General features: G+C 43.6%; 1 protein-coding gene across 1 annotated transcript in view; it reads left to right on the plus strand.

The window, feature by feature from the left end:
• SKAP1 (src kinase associated phosphoprotein 1) overlaps positions 1-22,075 on the plus strand; it is a 320,308-nt gene that overhangs the window by 292,590 nt on the left and 5,643 nt on the right. Inside the window, exon 11 of the mRNA XM_056126663.1 lies at positions 2,976-3,076. Coding sequence (XP_055982638.1) covers positions 2,976-3,076 — 101 coding nt within the window. The remainder of the gene's footprint in view (positions 1-2,975; positions 3,077-22,075) is intronic.

Genomic DNA, 22,075 nt, shown 5'->3' on the forward strand with positions numbered 1-22,075 from the left:
AGGGGAAGGCATATTAGCACTTCAGTGGTGCTGCACTTTACCTCTAAAGAGGTGTACAAAAGCACTCCTGGAACTACAATGATGTTAATTTTGCCTCCATAATTTATAAAAATATGAAAATCTAACACACACACACAAAGAATGTTGATGTCAATACTTTTGATTCCTAGTTTTGTCAAAGTCTTGGGGTGATTAATCAATTCCATTCAACTAAAATACAACAGGGACCATGAATATGACTCCAGTGACAGAGCACTTGCCCACCTCGGCAAAGTCTGGGTTCAGATTCCTGTGCTACACTGTCCCTTGTGCGTCACTCAGAGTGGCCCCCAAAGCTAATCAAAAAAATGCATTACTGTGTCCTCTGTAAAATCTGTTCTTACTTTTCAGGGGCTGATGTTTCTGTATTAGTTCATGCACTGATCTTCAAATATACATAAAAATGTCTTTTATTTTTCTTTTTGGGTCACACCTGGCGATGTACAGGGGTTACTCCTGGCTCTGCACTCGGGAATTACTCCTGGCAGTCAGGGGACCATAGGGGATGCTGGGAATCGAACCCAGGTCAGCCTTGTGCAAGGCAAATGCCCTACCCACTGTGATATCACTCCAGCCCCCCCCCAAAAAAAATGTCTTTTTAAAACCGATATTTTCCTTATAAACATATCTGAACTCCGCTGGTCATAGAAGTTTCCGGTGTAGTTGTCTTGTTTGCTGCCCTCTGTTGTCTACTGCACATGCAAACAATCTTCTGTGTAAAGAAAACATGCCCTGCTTCTGTAAAGTTCATATTTTCACTTCTACTGTAATATCTGTATTTGAACTAAACTCTGTCCCATGTCTGTTGTTATGTACTTTAAGATTCTTATTAAGGCTATTTTCCAGAGATTTCTAGGGCTTTTGTTCCACTGTGAACAGACTGAGTTGTTCACAGATTATTTGAATTGTTTCAAAATTGGTTAAATTGGGCCAGAGCAATAGTACAGTGGGTAGGGCATTTGCCTTGCACACAGCTGACCCGGGTTCAATCCTCAGTATCCCATATGGTCCCCCAACCACTGCCAGAAGTAATTCCTGAGTACAGAGCCAGAAGTAACCCCTGTGTATTGCTGGGTATGACCCAAAAGCAAAGAAAAAAAAAAGAAAAAGAAAATTAGTTAAAATTATTCACAGATTAGGAACATGTAGAAATGTTCCTCATGTAAAGTATCATGTTAAGTGAAATGAGTCAGAAAGAGAGGGACAGACATAGAAAGATCGCATTCATCTGTGGAATATAAAGTAACAAAATAGGAGGCTAACACCTAAGAATAGTCGAGACAAGTACCAGGAGGTTCGCTCCATGGGTTGGAGGCTGCACATGCTAGGGGAAAAGGCAGCTCAGATAGAGAAGGGAAAACCAAGAAAAAGGTGTTGGGAGGATCCGCCCAGGATGGGCGATGCATGCTGAAAGTAGACTATAGACCAAATATGATTGCCACTCAATGACTCTTTTGCAAACCACAGCACCCAAAAGGAGAGAGAGAACAAAAGGGAATGCCCTGCCACAGAGGCGGGGTGGGATGGGGGGAAGGGACGGGGGGTGGAAGGGATACTGGGATCATAGGTGGTGGAGAATGGGCACTGATGGTGGGATGGGTACTCAATCACTGAAACCCAAGCACAAAAATTCGTAAGTCTACAACTGTACCTCATGGTGTTTCACTAATAAAAATTAAAAAAAAAAAGAAAAAGAAATATTCTTCATGTAGAAAAAGGTAAACTATAGCGGTCCCCAACCTAAGCCACATCTAGTCTTGTAATTGTCAGTTATGAGCCCTGCCACTCCTGGGGCGGGGGGGGGGAGAGGAAGGAGGGGCAGAGAGATAAAAGACAGAAACCTGTCAAATAGGGTCTCCCCAAATCATGGGAATTTTTGCTTGAACCCAGGATTCCTGACTACTATCGACCAGAATTTCATCTTTCATAGGTGCTTTGCTTCCAGCTCTCATACTTCATGTCTGAGGAGCAGGGAGGATTGCCACATTCTCCCTGCTCTGGTGGGCATTAGCCCTCCTGTCATTCAAAGCCCCAGATCCTCTCCCACTTTGTACTCTAGTGTTTAACCTTTCCGGGTAGAAGAAGATCAATACAAATTCTTCGTTGTTAACAATCGATGGCTGTCCTGTGGCATCACTGCCATCTAGCCTTGCTGAGAAGCCGAGTAAATCTCTCCAGTGCTTCTAAGGCTTAGTTTGTCGTCTTCAGTTGCTTTCATTTTTAATGCAGATCACTTTGGTTTCTATTCCCCTGGGGGCTTGCAGATAAATCTTGGCAGACATGTTCAGGGTCTACAAATGAGATGCTGGAAAAGGGCCAGCCCATCCAGAATTTAGTTGTAATGGATGAGACACCCCTTTAAAAACCAGGCTATTCATGTTTCCTTATTTATTGGTGCTTACCTCATATATACCTGGGTGGGAAGTGCCCAGGATGAAGCTCCTGGATAACACGGGAGGCCAGTGTGTAAGGCTGTGATGCAGACATGTGCTGGCTGACTCAGCCTCTCTTGTCAACAAGCAGAAGTAAGACTTAGCCCATTCCTCCAAATGTATAAGAAAGAGAAGTATGGAATAGAAGACTCCCCTGATCAGGCAAGTCTGGCAAGAAATCTCTTGGTACTGCTTACTTACAAACCAAGTGAAAAATTACCTGCCTGATCTTCTTTTATTAATACATGGGTATATTTATCATATTATTGAATAGCATCCAACGCAGGGTGATCTGTAAATATTTAATGTTAGTTAATGATCTCCTTTTCCCATAGTCCTTTGCTCACGCTGAGTCTTAGGCTGTATCTCATCCCAACCCCCCTGAATCTTGAGTTTCCTCAAAGCAATATAGGAATCCTGTTTTCTACTTGCAGTTAAAAGGTGGTCGGCCCCATGGAAAAAGACGGAGTCCTTTTAACTTTGATTTCTCTTCTCTTTGATCAGTGGACTATGCTGATTACTACCAGGGCCTGTGGGATTGCCATGGTGACCAGCCAGACGAACTGTCCTTCCAGCGGGGTGACCTTATCCGTATTCTGAGCAAGGTAAGGCCACAGAGCACAGGGCTTGAATCAAAAGTTGACTTTTTTCCCATTCTTGATGATGTGGTAGCCATAACTAGAATGATTCCATATCACACACTTCTCTCATGTGTTTTACTTGATGCCCTCACACATCCAATCACTTCCCACTTATTTATTATTGCAAGGGGAAATTTTTTTTAAATTTAGGTTCAAGAACCAATTTTCAAATTTAAATTTACAAAAATGTACCCCACATCACCCGGTCCAAGAACTGAATATTGAAGCTCACCCAACCTAGCCAAAAATCAAATATCCTGGGAATATTCCCAGAGCCCCACAGGCACTGCCCCCCTGCCAAAAGAAGAAAGGACACATATTATTAAAACTACACCAATCAAAATTTGATCTTTTAAGGGACGTATGCTACCTTAAAGTTCATTTTGTGTACATAATTTATTAACATAGTTGAAAACATTCCTGCTAGGTCAGCCACCTTCCTATTTCATTTATAGATAAGCAAGACTGTAATAAAATTATGTAGGAGGAGGAGTCAGAGCCAGTGAGCTCAGTGGATTTGAGCAAATGCTGATAAGGCCAAGATAGTGAAGCTAATCTCACATAGGCCACCAGCTAACTTTATTCTCTTCTTCAAATATAAAGTTAACCCTTAGGGGCCAGAGACATAGTACACAGGATAAGGATCTTGCCTACGCATACCTGATCCAGGTTCAATCCTAGCATCCCAGATGGTCCTCTGGTCCCCTTCACAGTGTGATGCCTGAGCACAGAGTCAGGAGTAAGTCCTGAGCACTAACAGGGTATGGCCAAAATAAAACAAAGCCAGAAAAAGTTAATCCCTACCCCCAACCTACCATCTCACAGATACTGTTAGGTTGGTTTTTGTTGTTGTTGTTGTTGTTTTGCTTTTTGGGTCACACCCGACATTTCACAGGGGTTACTCCTGGCTCATGCACTCAGGAATTATTCCTGGTGGTGCTCAGAGGACCATACGAGATGCTGAGAATTGAACCCGGGGCAACTGCATGCAAGGCAAACGCCCCACCCGTCGAGCTATCACTCCAGCCCCACTGTTGGGTTTTAATATATATTTATATATACACACATACATTATCTATATATAATATATATGTTATTTGTGTATATATAATATAATAGAGATCGTATCTACACAGAGATGTATTATATATTATATATCTCTGTGTATATATATATATCTAATATGCAATAGATACATAATATCTGAGCTGGAGCGTTAGCACAACGGTAGGGTGTTTGCCTTGCTCGCAGCCGGCCGGTTCGATTCCTCCGCAATTCCTCCACCCCTCTCGGAGAGCCCGGCAAGCTCCCGAGAATATCTCGCCCACACGGCAAAGCCTGGCGAGCTACCAGTGATGTATTCGATATGCCAAACACAGTAACGAGTCTCACAATGGAGGTGTTACTGGGCCCGCTCGAGCAAATCGATGAACAATGGGAGGACAGTGCTACAGTGCTACATATTATCTATATATACACATATATATATATATATATATGTATCTGGAGAGAGAGACAGAGAGAATGTACCATTACCACTGTAAAGACAATTCAGAACTCTTAGGAACCACAAATGGTCCCCTGAGCCCTGCCAGAAGTAGTTACTGAGCACAGAGCCAGGAGTAAGCCCTGAGCACAAACTGGCCCTCTGCCCCAAATAAAAGAAAAACTACTAATAGTCCGTATAGGTAGGCTAAGGTCATAGGTTCTATCCTTGAGAAAGCTTATTAAATGTTTTCTCTCAGGCTAGAGAGATGGCTCAAAGGGCTGAAGCACATACTTTGCATGTGGGAGCCCTGAGTTTGATTTGCCAGACCACATGGACCCTCTAAAGCACCCACCAGGAGTGACCCAAAAGTGCTGGATGTGCGCCCCCTCAAAAACAGTGAAAGTTTCCTCTCTATTTGTCAATCAGTATTTACAAACTCATTTTGAAATAGGCACAATTTGCTCTTTAATTCTTAAGTAAGTAGGGCCAGAGAGATGCTACAGCATGTAAAGTGCTTGTTTTGCATGCAACCAACCCAAGTTCAATCCCTGGCATTCCATATGGTCCCCTGAGCACTTGCAGGAGTGCAGATCCCAGAGTAACCCCTGAGCATTACTGAGGTCACCTAAAAAATAAAATTAAAGTAAAATAATATATGTATAAAGCATATAGATTCCTTAAAGAAAAGGAATTGTTATATTATTATAAACCATAATTTGTCACTTATTTTATTCTACAAATATTGGTGAAGGGTGTGTCTTGGTTTGAAATACATCATAAGTGCCTTAGGAAACAGATCAAGATGGGGTCAGAGCACTAGTATAGAGTCAGGAAGTTGCCTTGCATGCAGTAAAACTGGGTTTGATCCATGTCATCCTATATGTTCCCCTGAGCACTGCCAGGAGTGATCCCTGAGCACAACGCCAGATATAAATCTGAGCACCATCGGGTATCTAAAACCAAAAAAGAAAGGAAGGAAGGAAGGAAGGAAGGAAGGAAGGAAGGAAGGAAGGAAGGAAGGAAGGAGAAACAAATCAGGACTTCACTAAAGTAGCTTTCAGTAACTCCAACCAATCCTCTCTGAACAAAGATCAATCAAATTCAAACTCGACCTTTTTTTTTTTTTTTTGAGAGCATGAGAGCCCTCCAGGCCCGGCTCACTGAGCTCACAACCTTTTAGTGATTTCTTCCAGAGTTCTAACTCAGCACCACCCCAGTGCCATTCCAGTGAAGCTCCAATACACCAAGAGTAAATTGGAAGCAAAGAAGGGAGTGGACATTGGCCTGATTGGTATTTCAAATGCCCGAAAGCAAGGTTTGCCGTGTAATAGAATTTGTGTACATTACCACACTGGCATTACAGGGGTAATCGAGTTATCCACTCAGGTGTGACCAGGCCTCTGTTTGCCCAGAGCCTGCAGGTGAACAAATTAACTGTTTACATTGTCTGAGGTGCCTGCAGCGGGAGGGGGGACCACAGAGCCAGACTGTCTGCTGGCCTTCTCTCGGTCATGATGATTTTGTTTGTTTTGCATGTCTTTTGCCTTTGTTAATGGCTTCTCACTGGGGGTCCCTTTCCTCTATTTAGGAGGGGCTGTGCAGTGACTTGCCTGCAGTACTGACTGCAGTTTCTATGGCTGTTGTATTTTTAAGAAATACTAAAGAACATGAGCTACCTGGTTTTTTTAAACCAACCCTTCCTTTATGACTAAAAGCTAATTTGTGGAGTATCCCATAAGGAGACCTGGATCCCCTAGTTCTATCAGCTTCTTTCTTCATCTTTGGGGTGATGATGAAGGCTGTTTTCACCCCTCCCCATTGTGGGAGTGCCCTTTTCCATGTTACCACCATGGAGGAAATGATCTGCTCACAGCACACCTGAAGTTTCCCTCACAAAGTTTCATTCCAGGGAATGTTGTCATGGGGAGCATTTGTCTCGGATTTATCTTTATTCTATTACCTCATTCAGTAACAGTCCTTAAACTAGAAGGAATTTTTAAAAAGTCACCCAGTTTATTACCTTACCTTGTAGAAGCACAGATGAAATAATTTGCACAGAAAAGGAGAAACTACTACCATTCTTGTGGATTTAGACATTCAGCCCATTCCTAACTCTCCAATATTTTCTTTCCTGTGGATCCTAAATTCATTCCATGTGACCCAAGCTGACTTCCCTTGTGGGGGTCAGTTGTGCTCCACTGTCTGCCTTTCACACCTGAGAACTAACAACAGGAGTTGAGGTTAGTTCAGGAAAAAAAGTGTCTCTAAATCACCACTTCACTTTCCTCTCTGGCGGTAGAAACTTTGTCAGGTGAGAGAAGACCTGCTGTGTAGGAACCTAGAGGACCGGTTCCTTGAGAAATGCAAGACAAGCACAACTGCTTGCAGCTCAACTTACCTGGACCCGTCTCCATACCTATGAAATGAGTGTGTGTCCAACAGCCTCTCTGTTTTCTGCTTCAGACATTGCCACACTAAACCTGGTAGGCTGGCATTGCAAAACTGCTTAAAAATTTTTTTCACACACAAAAAAATAGGTTTTAGCTTCAGTTATTTATTCAAATTAAATAAAACAAAAATCCCATTATTCAGTTTGGATCCTATAATTATGTGCATATGGTTTCCCCCTCACTCTTTGATTATAGAACTAATCTGAGGGACAGGGGAATGGAGGAGGATGGCCTCAGAAAGAGAAGATAAATGTGATCCCTGGGGGGCAGTGGGGTGGAAAGGACTAAAAAAACAGCGAAATTCTGGAGCTTCTGCTGCTCTATTTCTTAGTAGTGGCTCAAATTGTGATCCAATCTTCAACTTTAGAATCTTGGGATCAGGAAAAGAAGTCTGTCAAGTCCTGGGGTCTCAGAGTAGGCAAGATCCCAGAAGAGAGATCCTTATTCTTTTCTTTATCCCTTTTCCAGAGAAAATGACTGGCTAGACAGGAAATATGTGCCCCCATAGATAACCAAATGCCCATCACCCATCTATTCTTAGGGAAAGGAGTCAGAGAAAGACTATTTATGTGACCCAAGAGCAAATCACTTCATCTCACTAATCCTCAGTTTCCTCATCTGTAAACATTGGTATCCTTTCTACTCAGAGGGCCTGGTGGTGCTTACATTATAGAATTTGTGTGAAGAAGTGCCTGGCACCTAGGAGGAACTGGTAACTATAACTATCCCTCCCCAACCATCACACTAAAAATAATGTTAATGTGCAGGTACATAGAAGTTCTAGGAGTTCAAGAAGGTGGCCCAATCTTCCAGGAGCTCTTCATAGAGATGCTCAAAAGCACAATGGGTTCTCTTTCACTTGGAAGCAGAAAAAAAACTCTCCAGGGAGAGGCCCCTTGGGAAGAGCTACCCTGTCTGTCCTTGTCTGAGCGATCACATCCAGGACAAAATTTATCAATTGTTCAAACTTTCTGTGTGAGGAGAGGCCAGAATTGAGCATCTGAGCTCTGAAACAGGAGCCAGGGACCTTGTCACCAGGAGTAACACGGCACCCCCTGCATCCTCAGATAGTCTGAGGCCCCTGAAGTTTCTTTCCCACTTAATTAATTGAATTCCAATCAGATCTTGAAATATATTCAAAGGAGATTTTTTTCCTTTTATTAAAGATTAACTGATCATATACCTGAGTCTGTCTAAGGATATCAAACTCTATTCCATTGATCTGAGGGTCTATCTTTATTCCAACACCATGCTGTTTTAATTACCACCACTTTGTAATACAGTTTAAAGTTAGGTTACTGTTCCATAGGAATTCCATAGGAGTGTTTGCTCTGCTTCTTTGAAAAATTCCATGGGTATCTGTTTTTAGGGACTGCACTGAGTCTGTATAATGCTTTGGAGAGTATTTAATGATTTTGATGTTTTTAATCCTCCCAATCCAGGTGGTTTTGTTTTTTCTTCGGAGGGTTTTTGTTTATCTTGGGGGTCATGCTCTACAGTGCTCTGGAGTACTCCTGGCTCTGTGCTCAGGGATTACTCCTGGTGGCATCTGAGGGTTCATCTGCTGTCCCCAGGACTAAACTGGGGTGAGCTGCATTCAGCTTGGTGCATGGCAAGCACCTTACCCCCCGTACTATCTCTCTGCCCCAAAAGAGGGTTTTTTTTTTTTTTTAATAATGCCACAGATCTGTGCATCCAGAGGATGTTACTGTGTGGCTTTGGGGCCAGATTATTTCTGAACAGCTTTTCCTAGTGCTGGGACTGAGCTTCACTGGCGCCTGGTGCTGGGACGCGGCGCGAGCCACAGCGGGGTGTTCCGCGCCCTTCACTGGCTCCAGATTGTGGCGCTTGTGCAGGTCTCCTCATACGTAACCGATGGCTCCTGAGAGCCTGCCTCTCATCAATTACTTCCCCTGTGCCTGCGACCACCGCGGAATTCAACTTTGAATAGAGGGAGCGAGAGAGGGAGGAAAAAAAAGGTGTTTGAAAGGCCTGTTCACTCAGCTGCATTTTAATTTCCTTTTCAATCTTGTCCCAATTAATTTCACAGAATTAATCTCACAGAAGCAAACTCGGCAGCACTGAGGCTGCGATTTTAGTGTGGCGGTCGCTCTGCCTGAACATGAAATAGGAGCTAATATAAAAATCCATCTGCTATGTTTGAAATACACACCGGCTGCTGCTCAGTCCTGTCTGACATTCCAAACATCAACAGCGGGGGAAAGTGATTTGGGGGTTAGTGGCCATCAGTACTTGGCAGGGGTTCAACAACAGGTGTACTTCAAAAATCCATTCAGCCTGGGCACCAGGCATGACAGGGCAGGTGCTGAATCACCCTCCATGTAGTAACGCTGGGCCCTGGCTTAGTTCCTTTTATCAGAGGATCCTAATGCCCGTCTGTGGACTAGCACTGCTTTGGGCATTTGTTAGAAATGGGTGAGAGAGAGACAGGAAGCCTCTTTTTGGATAAAACATATTACCAGTTGCAGTTTTCAAAGATGAGATTGTCTTTCTACCCCTAAGATCTCCCAGTAAGGAACTCTCTTTCTAAATCGTAAAGGTGCTTATTCTCCTATGTGAAATAACTTAAATACACATTTAAAATTAAGTAACAGGGGCCAGAAAGATAGTATAGGGTTTAAGGCACTTGTCTTGCACATAGCTAATCCTTGGAACTGCATATGGTCCCCAGAGCTCTGAGCACTGTCAGGAGTGATCCCTGAACACAGATTTAGGAGCAATACCTGAGCACCACCGGGTGTGTCCCAAAAACCAATAAATTTGGGGGCAATAATACAAGGTTAAGGTGGCTTGGTTTGCATGTGGTTGACCCCACTTTGATCCCCAGTATGGCATATGGTCCCCTGAGCACCTCCAGGGGTTATTACTAAACACAGACTCAGTACCTCCAGGGTTTACTCCTGAGCACCACTGAGTGTGGCCCAAAACTAAAAGTAAAGAAATAAAATTACAAGCGGAGAGAAAACAGAAATAGACTGGATCACAAGCTTTGCATGCAGGAGGCCTCAGGTTACTCCCTACAGCACATGTTTCTCTGAACACCACCAGGAATAACCTCTGAGTACAGAGCTGAGTATTGCCAGATGTGGTCCAGAAACCAAAAACAAAAACAAAAAAAATTAAATCTTGTGTTCCAGAACTAATTTATAGTAGTAGCATGAGCTATCAGCAGATAAGGGCAAGAAACTCTCAGTAGGGGCCAGAAAGATAGTACAGTGGGTAGAGCATTTTGCCTTGCACATTGCCGAGCTGTGTTTGATCCCTGGCATCCCATACGGTCCCCTGAGCACTGCCAGGAGTAATTCCTGGTTGCAGAGCCGGGAGTTACCCCTGAGCACCATCAGGTGTGGCCCAGAAACAAAAAACAAAACAAAACAACTCTTTCTCAATTAACCAGAAAACAGAAGAGATCTCCCTGGGCTCAAGAGAAAATAGATGGGTTAGGCTCTTGTCTTGCACATAGCCGACTTCTGTCCAATCCCTGATGCTACATGTGGTCCCCGAACATCACCAAGAGTGATCCCTGAGCATAAAGCTAGGAGTAAACCCTGGTGTGACCCAAAAGCCAAAAAAGAAAAGAAAGCAAGTCCCCTGACTCCCATCTCCTCAGCCTCTATAATGAGCCTCCTGAGTTGGCCTTAACCTCCTCCCGTTTGTCCCTCTTTATTTCAATGGAAATCATTCTAAGAGCAACAAGTATAAACCACACAAGGTTTATATTTATGCAGTGGCTCCAAGGATGGGAAGATTCTCTTGCAGTCCAAACATACAGTGCTGGGTTGTCTTCTAAGGCTGGGGCAGTTGCTATGGAAACAGGAAACCCTACAAGCCAGGTCAATTTTCTCATCAAATGCAGGAGTTGATCAGAAGAAGGCTCTGGGCTGCGTGTGGATGAGACAGACTAGCTTCTGGGTGATATTTCACTCCTAGCCCTGGTTGGAGCTACTTAAACTCCAGCTGGATCCTGGCTCCAAACCCAGCGTTTAGTTCTCTGAAGGCAACAGGCCTGTTCCCAGCACTCCTGGGCGACACTGCCGTGACACTGTGTCGCTGTAATGGGTTTTTTAACACACAGTGTTCTCAGTCTTCTCAGACTATTTAAAGAATGTAGACCTTTCCCCCTGCCTGACCCCATCTTCTCCAAAAGAGATTTGTATGTTGTAAAAAAAAATTATCTGAATGTAGAAATGCTTCCTCTTTTAAGTGTGCTTAGCTGAATGTGACACAACCCTCATAAAAACAGATAAGTTAATTTCTTCAATTGCTTTAAATGAGTGGTTTTGGTTTTGGTTTTGGGGTTGTTTTTCTTAAAAAAAAAAAATTCAGGGTTTTGAGGGAAAGGAGGTATTTGGTGACATCTAGTGTCCATTCTGGACTTCCTCAGGCACCAAACCCGCCGCTTAGCTTAGTGGGGGATGGGCAGGGTTATTGGGAGTTAATTTGGGGGTAGTAAGTGGGAAGAATATGGGCCTGGGGCACAGGCGGCCCAAACAATCTGATGAAGCTGATCAATGCCTGTGAGAGGGCTATTATTATTCACCTCTGACCTGACCAAAAGAAGTGGATGAGGGGATACCCTCCCAAAATATCTTTTCTTATTTATGATGATACAAAAGAGACACAGAAGCATCCCCCACCACCTCCTTTCATGTTAACAAGCAGGTCAGCACTGTGCTGTGATGACGAAGATGATGATGGTGGTGGTGTTTTCTCTCATTAATAACCCCTATGGGAGACTATAGAGTTAGGAGGATGGGAATGGGATTTGGGGTCAGCTGGAAGGCAACGGTCATACACCGGTCAAATTCAGTAGAGGCCATTCCTTTCCCCCAGACAGGAACCAATCGTCTAGAACAAACCCTGGCAGCCTCATTCCTTCCAGGTAATTTTTATAAATGAGGGGACACCCATTCCAAGAGAGGACAAAAAGAAGAGGGTGTGTGTGTGTGTGTGTGTGTGTGTGTGTGTGTGTTGATGTTCCCGTGCATAAGGAGCATGTAAACCCGCTAACAAGAGACTCACTTGCATCTCAACCCTGTCCTCCAAACCCTGGCCATATATTATAAAAGGCCATTTTTTAATGAGAATAAAACTGGCACTTTCCACTTTAATCGCCTTACCCCTAAATTGTTATTCTGATCAGGACTCTTCCTGCACACACACACACACACACACACACACTTTTCTGTCAGGTGGAAAGTCCCACCTCAGATAATTAACAGTGAGGACTGAGACCTGAGCAGAAATATTTACCTAGAACCATCTAAGCCATGGCAGGGTTAGGTTAATGCTTAGAATCTCCCCACGCTTTACAAACTCCAGTGTAAAAAAAAATCCAGCCATTTATTTTGCAGTGAATTTATAACAAATGCTGTTAAAGGCTTCGTCTTTTGACAGAGGTAATAATAAATTCACTGTTAAAGACGGTAGTTTAATTCCTTATACCTCCAATACTGCACAGAATAAACCATATTCATCACTGAGTAATTTTTTACCACATAAATCTTTAAAACTAACCGGTGAAGGCTGTTGAGACTGAAATATTGTGAATTTATTAGATATGCCCATGTCGTATTGGATTCAGAGGTTTCCATTCGAATATATTATGGGGAAAATTTGTGTCTTTAACTGTGACATTCCTTCCATTTTCCACTGCCAGTATTATAACAAGCAGCTCCTCTAGAGTCAACTGCACGTTTATTAGACAGAGATTTAGTAATAAACTCCTCACTAATCTGCCAAAGAGGCTGGGTGACATTTTGGTGAGATGCTCTATTTAAAAGGAGTCACAGCAGCTTTGTTTCTGTATAATTATTTTCTCAAAAGGAACTCAACCTCCCCAAGTCTCTATCTGCCAGGGCTTCTTGGGAGTGTATGGATTCAACCTTCCAACCAAACTAGCAGAATAATGAAGCAAATTATAACTCCATTGCAAACATACAGGGCGGTAACTTCTGTGCAGTTTATAGGATTAGTTATGGGGGGGCGTGGGGTAATCAGAACACAGAAAAGCCGAAATGAGCAGGCATTGCCAGATGCAGGGTATTTAAGACTAATAAAAAGATTCTATTGATTCTCGAACTGAAAATAATAGACAATGATTTCAGAAAACTTGCTATTTAAAATTTTCATCTTGATATATGGATGCATTCAGGATATAATTACATCCTCAGATTTGAACAAAAATCCTTTTACTCTGCCATATTAATTTCTGTGTCTGATAAATGGGGATATTTCAAACCTTTCTTCCTGATTTGCTCGTGAAGTGACATTTAAACTAACCCATTGATTATATCAAATTGTAATGCCTTCTCTAGTTTCATTAAGGAAACATTAATATTGCTAAAATGAAAATGTATTTTTTCTTTGGGTTGCATAATGTGTAACATCTTTTTGGCAAAGATATTTGACAGTTTCTCTGTTCCCACTAATAGTCTTTATTTGAGGAAAGTCCAAACTACTAAAAACTTCCAAGTAGCGTTTTGAACCTTAAGATGTTGTTTTTTAAATAAAATAAAAATAAACAGAGGAGAGAAAAAAAATCTCCTGGCACTGCAAGACAACAGCCCATCAGAATAATTGTTAAAAGACAGAACCCGGCTAGAAAGATAAGCATAATACCAGCAATTAATATTCAGTACTTCACATTATAGTCAAGGGGATGTGTTTTTCTTTGTGATGTGTTCATAAGCTAAGAGTATTGGGAGCCAGACTCTGCGCTCTGCCTTCTTTTTGTGCATGAAGATTAAGGAGGGGGGAGAAAAACAGATCAACAATCCTGTTCCATCTGTAAATGAACAAACATCTTGATTTTATAGCTATTTGCTTTGTAAAACTGAGGAATGAAACAAAAATTACTGGATGCCTAAGTAACACTTTAATTCCGAATTCATTTACGCTATAGCTATGTAGTTGTCACAAACCATAATGCAGTATTTAATTAAAATAACAGAAGTGCATCTAAGATATGTCCTGGGGTAGCTATCGCCAAATTATAGTCTATGCCATCCGTATTTTATTTATGAAATGACAGTTTCTAAGATGCAAGTAGGCTGATCCGAAAGCGTAAACATTCTAAACCTGCATTTTTGTAAAGGCCCGGCTTTTCTTTTTCCTGCTGTGGCTTTAAATTTTTTCCTCCTTCTATCATTGGGTTGTGGGGTGGTTTGTGGTTTGTTTGTTTGTCTATTTTTCCAAGTGGGATTGTTTTGATGTCAATAAAGATCTCTTTCTAACTCTTGCTTTTCAACTATCGACCTCCTGAGTCTTCTGGCTGTGAAATCTCCGTCTGTTGTCATGGAAAGGCTTGTGAGGCTTCACCGGAGCCACTGCAAGCCTGGGCTAAGACAGGCAGAACTTGGTTGCAGACTGCAAGGGGCAAGGGAAAAGCAACCCTTTCCCATTCGAGGTGCTTGCTCCCGTACAGTCTTCCTTGCACCTCTTTTCCCACCTATAAATACCCGTTATAGTTTCCACGCTCGCTTGCTCTACTTTGTGGATGTTCACACGCAGACATACTGCTCCTTTTCATAAACGCATAGCATCTATCTTACACGCACCCACCATCTATCTCCTCGTTCACATTGGCTGTCCCATCCACCTCCTTGTCTGCAGAATTATGTTCAGCAAGGTCCCGATTTATAGGAAATAAATAATGAAAATGGAACAGACTGGGAAAGATAATCGAAACATTCAAATTGTTATTTTTCACCGTACTTTCCACAAACAGAGCATCGATATAAACACCTAGCAGAGGTGTTGGTTGATTCCTTCAAAAGCAATGCCTTGTGGAATAGTCTGACGAGTGGTTCTCCACTTGATCTCTGCTGTTTTGTGTCTCTGGCTTTATGATGCTCAAAGATCTTTGCCATTTGTTTTAATGGCAGGGATGCTGTGTTATTATTTTCGTTCTTCCTGCTTCTTAGTTATCCTGTCAATGATGCCAAGTTTTGCCACCATTTGTCCTCTTATAAAATAACCGTGAGAATGATGAAACAGAAATAACAATCGCCATTGCCTATTTAGAGAAAACAGTGCTTGCGGTTACTGTATTAAGATATTCCTGTAATGGTATCATCGGATCACAGCCCAATCCTACAACTAGGATCTTTAGGAGAAAAGGTTTCTTATACACACTTGTAATTATTTTAGCCCCTTTCACAGGTCACATAGAAAGTTAATTTCAATCGCTGCTAATTTCCGTCCAACAAGAATGCAGTACTTTAAACCACCCAAAATAATTGGATTCAAAACAAATTTAGGAAATTGAGTGTGTTAGAAAGCAAATAAAAATATCCTTTTGGTAAGGAGGAGGGTGAAAGTAGTAAAAATGGCCTTTTTTCCCCTCCCTTCTTTCCCCTTCACAACTTTGCCATTAAAGTTGCACCTACAGCTAGAAGTTTGTCCGTGAAAAATGGTCATTTTGTTTCTCTGCTCAAAGAATGTTATTAAAATGCTAATTTAAAAGAAAAAGGAGTTAAATATCTAGCGATGGTGCATTCTAATTGCAACCATAATGAGCTCTCTAAATGTGCGTGCCCCTGACACACACAGAGCATAAACAGCAGTAAACAGATCATTAGTACCCGCGTTCATTTATTCTGGCGACCTTACCATGACCCCACCGAGGGTAGGGTGAAAAGCAGGTGGATCTGGCTGTGACACCCCCTAGAGGGATCCAGGAAATGAAGCTATAAGCGGTTGTCATGGAAACGCCTATGTGTGCAGATGATGTAACACACCGACAGGCTGTAGGGTTTCGCAACTGGGACGTCGCCTTTCCCTCTCGCCGGAACAATCTTGAGGATTAAATTATTCATTTCTTTAATTCACAAAGCAAAAGATTCCTAATTTTCTTGGTGATGTGCAGCTCTTCCATTTGTCTAAGCTCTGAAACAGGGTAACTCGTCACCCCCTCTTTTTTCTGAAACCTAGCCCAGCTCCCTACCTTCTAGTCCCAAATCACTGGACCTGGTAAAATCAAGTGTGTCGGGGGGAGGGGGGGGAAGGCGATAGAAATAGGATACTCAGCATCTATGGTGATTGAGAAAAGAGCTAAGATTTTTAACAGAAAATTAATCCTGTCCACTATGTTCCTTTCTGCTGAGGGCATGTTGGCCACGGCCTAAATGTAGATCTGTCTGGAGCGAGATAGCTTTGTTCAGAACTAGGCAGAGCCAAACGCAGACAGCGTAAAGCAAAGAGGCACCAGCCCCAAATGAACACATCACCCTAGCAAGGTGCGAAAAAAAAGAAGAGAAAATGAGCATCTGCTCACCCCCCTCCCAGGTCCAATTGAGGGAATCGAGATTAATAAAAATAATTCTTTGGAGAATGATTCCACTCCATCCTACTCTGTTTTCCACCAAACAACCTCAATAACCTTACGGCAACAGTAGAATAACTTTTCTTCTTTTTTTAAAAAGGAAGCAGAAAAGACGATCTCTGGAAATTATTTTAAAATAAAAAATATCCCAGCCTGCATCTCCCCCCAACCCCCTCCCCATTGCACTTTAGATGAACCTGTGATATTGTAGCAATGGCCCTTGAAGTGCAGTGGGGAGGTGATTTAGGAGAATATTAAAGGCAATGTGGAGATTCAAGGCGCCTCTCTCAGGGAGATCTGGAGAAATACGCAGCACAGATGGGCCGAGCAGATTAAACATTTCCGTCACATTGTTTCCAAATTGTGTTGTGGTGCCTGAGGCTGGTACTGCGGTCAGAGCAAAACAGAGCAGTGCAAAGCTGCGAGCGGCACAGTTTATGGAATACATATTAATACTCCGGTCTCACATGGTATCACAATTCTATCAGCTCTGAAATGGTGCTGTCTCTATTGTTCCTGAATTCTGCACTTGGCACCTTGTTTGCTTCCATCTGCAAAGTGTTTGTTTACCTGCCCTTTATCCTTTCTCCCTTCTTTGAGCCAAGTTCAAGGCGTGTTGCTTTCTGGTTTCCCCGTTCTTAGGGCATTGCCTTCCCTCTCACCTTCGCAGCAGCTGATGGTCTTTGTGTCAGGCACAGTGTTCTGCCCACACGCTCATCACCCACAGTGTGTGGTTTGTGGGCGCCTCCCAACCCTTACTCGGGCATTGTCCAATCAACCCCAATTGGGAACTCAAGCACCAAGCCCGAAAATTAGCTCCCACCTCCTCCATCGAGGTGACATGTCCCTCCTCTCCTGAGAACACTTAGCAGGGGCTGGGGGTCAGTTGTGTAGTATTGTTGTCAGCCACCCCCCCCACAATTGCTTTCACTGACCTTCCAGCCTTCGTGTCCCCTTTGCCACTTCCCCACATATACTTGATCCAGGCCTATCAGCCTCCAGGTTAGCAAAACTCCCTGGAATGTACAATAAATAAAACTAGTTCAATTGAGGCCAATTTAATAATTCATTTTTATTATGATTTATAAATCAAAACTCTGAATAATGGAGACAAAAGAGAAAGTGATGGCCTAGAGCTTAAAACCCAGTGGGAAGCACCCTAGAGGGGCTGCCACACTGCCCAAGGCACTGCCAGCCTTTGAACGAACAGGTTCCAACACCCTTACCTACTGCCCACCCAGCTTGACCCTTTCTTTCGCCTCCTAGAAAAAAATCTCTTCATAAAAATATCTTGCTGAAAATCAGTACCTGTTTGTCCTCGGTGTTCGAAATTCCTGCTCCCAGTCTTGCTTTTTTCTCTGCAGCTATTTCTTAAGTGTATGGTTCCAGCCCCTAATTTATTTAATAAGGTACGATATCCTAAGAACACATTAAACTTCCAAAGCTAGATTTTCGGGCTAGAGAATTTGTAAGATAACTCGGAGGAAAAGTGTGATGTGTTTGCCTGACCCTGGGAGCCCAACAATCTACCCTGCTTAGGAATTCAGATTTTCCATCTTTACCAATGATAATGCATGATGCACAAACACTAATATGAGAAATAAGCAATCATAGACCAATAATTCTATGATTGATTGGCCTTTCCCATACATATATCAGGCATTTATTGATCTTTCATGTTAGGAGCTGATTGATTGCCCTCTTGAAAAGAAATTCTCTTGTTTACAAGCAATGATACAGTGAACTTTGATGGTTAGAAGAATGAAAGCATGAGACATTTTCTGGGAATTGTGTTCCACAGAGGCTTCCAGAAGTCCAATTCGATGTGAAAAGAGAACAATTCTATTAGGAACATTCTCAGGGGAACCGACAGTGTCAAGTGGCTTGCTCCAAAAGCCATCATGTTGATTTGAATGGAAGCAAGGAGAAGATCCCACTCTTTTAAGTCACCATTTAAAGAGATTCTTCTTGGAAGGACAAACAAGCTCAGTCAGTCTCTGAATGTGGACTCTGACGCTGGAGGCCCAAACCTAGGAAATTCAGAATGCCAGGCACAACTATTCTTGATCTCATTTCACTATAAATATATATATATAAATTAAAAATAAGAGGAAGGGGTGGGGCCGGAGAGATAGTACAGCAGATAAAGGACTTGCTTTACGGGCGACCCACCTGAGTTCAATTCCCAGCATCCCATATGGTCCCCTGAGCATCATCAGGCGTGACTAAAATATTCCTGAGTTCAGGGCCAGGAGTAACCCCTGAGTATCGTCAGGTGTGATCCCCCCACCAAAAAAAAAAAAAGAGGAAGGAGAGGGAAGAAGACCACAATGGGCCGAAGTACAGATCCAGGCCATAAGGACCATTGTTTCCCTGCCCTCAAGTGCTGGTTCAGAAACTCTGGAGTGGCCTTTGAGAACAAAAAAATGTCTGGTCCTCACTGTAGGGAAGAAGCACACACATGTGCACACAACATTTTATACAACTTTCAAGGAGTCCAAAGATCCCTTCACGTCCATCCACAAACAGGCCAGGGGTTCCCAGACTCCAGTTTAAGAGTGGTGATTTCCTTCTGTTGAAACAGCCTAGGATTCACTGAGCCTAGAAATTGAATTCTCATCCCAAGACAGGATGGTCATTCCAGGTCATGTCTGTGCTACTCCAGGGGAGCTATGGAAGCGCTTATACAAATAGGAACCAGCAGGGAGGAGAGAAATTAAAATGTAGCAATCATGGAGTCCGGGTATTTAATCTCTTTTAAGGCTTATGATGGGCGCCTGCTGGGTTTCCCCCTGATAGCCCCTGACCCCTACTGACAGGGTATTTGCGGCGCCACACGGGGACTCAGGGCCCTGTGACAGGAGGAGCACCAAGGAGGTCCATGATAGTCTTGAAAGCATAAACAGCAATGGGAAGCCACTGGAGGCAGAGTCAAGCTGCGAGCCAGGCCCGGGGTTGGCGGCCATACTGCTTTTTGTTTCTAGAAGTCGCAGTTCATTTTATGGCACATTTGATAGGGGTTTGTGTTTTCTTCTTCCTTTCCTTCCCTCTTGTTGGAGATTCACCACATAAATCCTTTTATGGTAGTATATGATCCCCCATCAAGCAAAGGTTTGATGGGTGCTAGTGTTAAGTACCGTGTCTAGCTCATCATCTCCCACCAAATGATGGGGTCCAGGTAGCCAGCCTTCATTTTTAAGGCATCTTTGTGAAAGTCAGGAGTAAGGTTCAAGGAGGTAGGGCAAGGATGGTATTGTGAGAGAAGCGACTGTTTAACCCAGCTTAGACATGTCTGTGATGAGAAAAGCCACATGGATTGTCTTCAAGCAAAAGGTTTCTCCAAAGATGGTGGCAAGAAGTTAACACCAACGTGAAAGATTGGTCTGGGTTCCTAAATAGCTTTTATCTTCTCATCCAGAGCCTCTTGGATTAACAAGTCTGTATCCTAACAGCTCCACCATGTACGGTGCGTATGGCTAAGGAGCCAGAGATCTTGTAGTTCTTCTCTCCACTGACACTTAAAAGTGTGTGGCCCACTGTGAGGATTCTGGCACTCCTGGACAGTCAGCACTTTTCAGATCTTTCCCAACATCTGGGCAAAGAGAACTCCGATGACAGAAAACGTTGGAATGCAGGTCTCGCTGCTGTCCACCCCACAACTAAAATCCAAGAATCAGCAACTTAATAAAAATGCAGTAAATTAGCACCTCCAGACAAGAGCAGAGTTCATTCAGAGCTGGGGTCTGCCGGGCTGAGCCAGTACTCGCTCCATTTTAATAGTTTAATAAAAATTAGCATAATTAACGAACATCTGTATGATCCAGAGTGGTGCAATTTGGCACTTGGAAACGAGGGCTTAAACATGATTGCTGTGAGTTTAATGTTGTTTTAATTCTTTTTGGCACTGTGCAGTGAAATAAACGTTTGGTGGTGATAGTTCTCGGCCGGATCTCATTTGCATTTTTCTCCCTTTGATTATGAGCAATTGTGGACTCCCCAGCAATTCATCAAAGTAGAAATTATTTTAAAATACCTCGTGGTGTTCAGATGGGGTTGGAGCCATGCATGGGGTGGGGGGTGGTAGTGGAAGAGAAGGCTAGAAACGTTCCATTCATGCTTTCAGCATCTCAACCCTGCAGCCCTTTTGCGGGTATCCAGCCAAGGGAAGAAATTTGGAAAAGACAGTCAGATCCCAAGACCTGTAGGTGCTTTGATTAAGCTCCCAGGCTCCCGCAGCGGGCTGCCTCTACTCTCCCAGTCTCAGACTTCTGCCTGCTCTTTTGTTTTGAAGGGCAGAGAGTGGATTTCGCTCATTTCAGCTCTCTCCTCCGTTGGGGGGGTTGCATGCATCTGCTGTGGTCCCTCCCTCACTCCCCTCCAGCAAGAGGGCACAGGTTGGGCGATGGGTTTTTGGAGAGATGCCCTGCTGGGCCTCATCTGCTCCCTGTTTGTATCCTCCTCAGGTTGGCAGGGGCCACCTTCCCAGAGCTCAGTCCCGACTCCTGGCATTTGGGTTCCTGGAGGTGGTGGGATAAAGCCTGCGTCAGGGTCTGCAGTCTTAAATGATTGTAGGGAGGGAAGCCCAGCCAAGCGTCTCAGGGTGCAACAGTGGAGGACACTTCACAACTCGCAAGCACGTTGACTTTGATCAAAAGACCATTAGGCAACATTGTGCCCCCAATATCCCAGCTGGGGAAATGGCAGAAAAGCTGAAGCTCTCTGAGGGCAGGAAAGGAGACTCTTGTTTCCCTTCATAGCCAGGTCCTATAGATATGGCCTATTCCAGAGACACGCAAAGGCAAGGCCACACTGCAAGAAAACTCATGATAGAAATGCCCTAAAAGGGGCTGGAATGGTAGTACAACGGATAGGGCGTTTGCCTTGCATGCAACTGACCCAGGTTCATTCCCTGGCATCCCATACGGTCCCCCAAGCACCGCCAGGAGTAATTCCTGAGTGCAGAGCCAGGAATAACCCCTGAGCATCACTCGGTGTGACCCCCCCCAAAAAAAATGCCCTAAGAGCTCTTGTGACTTGTACTGAAAGAAATTTAAAATGGTCTGGGCTGTAGCCATGATCCCAGAGACTCAGAAACAAAGCTCAGAACTCAGTAGCTTTTGGCAGAAATGTGTCTGGACTATGCATTAGGTTTCCGGTGCTGGACCACCCCAGGTGGGAATGGGTTTTGTGCCTTGGCCTATTTCCCCTGGCGGCTTGGTCGCTGCCGCCATCTTCCAGAGGCCTAGGGACAGCCAGGGAGGGGCCCGCAGTGATGAGAAATGCAGGACCTCATGGGATGGGGTGGAGCCAGCCCTTTCCAGCACCACCACCACCAAGACCCCCCCCTGCCCCTATGACACCCCGAGTTGCCGCCCACAGACAAACCCTCTGGCTGCTGATTGAGCCGCTTATCAGCCATGATCCCAGAGACTCAGAAGCAAAGCTCGGAACCCAGCAACTTTTGGCAGAAATCCCTCCAAATTTAATTATTAAAACTTCAGAATTCCAAAATCACGTGGCCGCAATAGTGGCAGCGTATCATCATATGCAATTAATAATCAGCAATAGAAAACAAATTGTCTAATGTTGCCTTTTCAGCAGATCTGAGTGTTGGGGTAAAATCCCAAATAATAATGGTGGGTTTGGTGTTGAAATACTGAATGTAATCAAAGTAGAGA

Source organism: Sorex fumeus, unplaced genomic scaffold (genome assembly GCF_029834395.1).
Source record: "Sorex fumeus unplaced genomic scaffold, SorFum_2.1 ptg000063l, whole genome shotgun sequence".
Lineage (NCBI taxonomy): Eukaryota > Metazoa > Chordata > Mammalia > Eulipotyphla > Soricidae > Sorex > Sorex fumeus.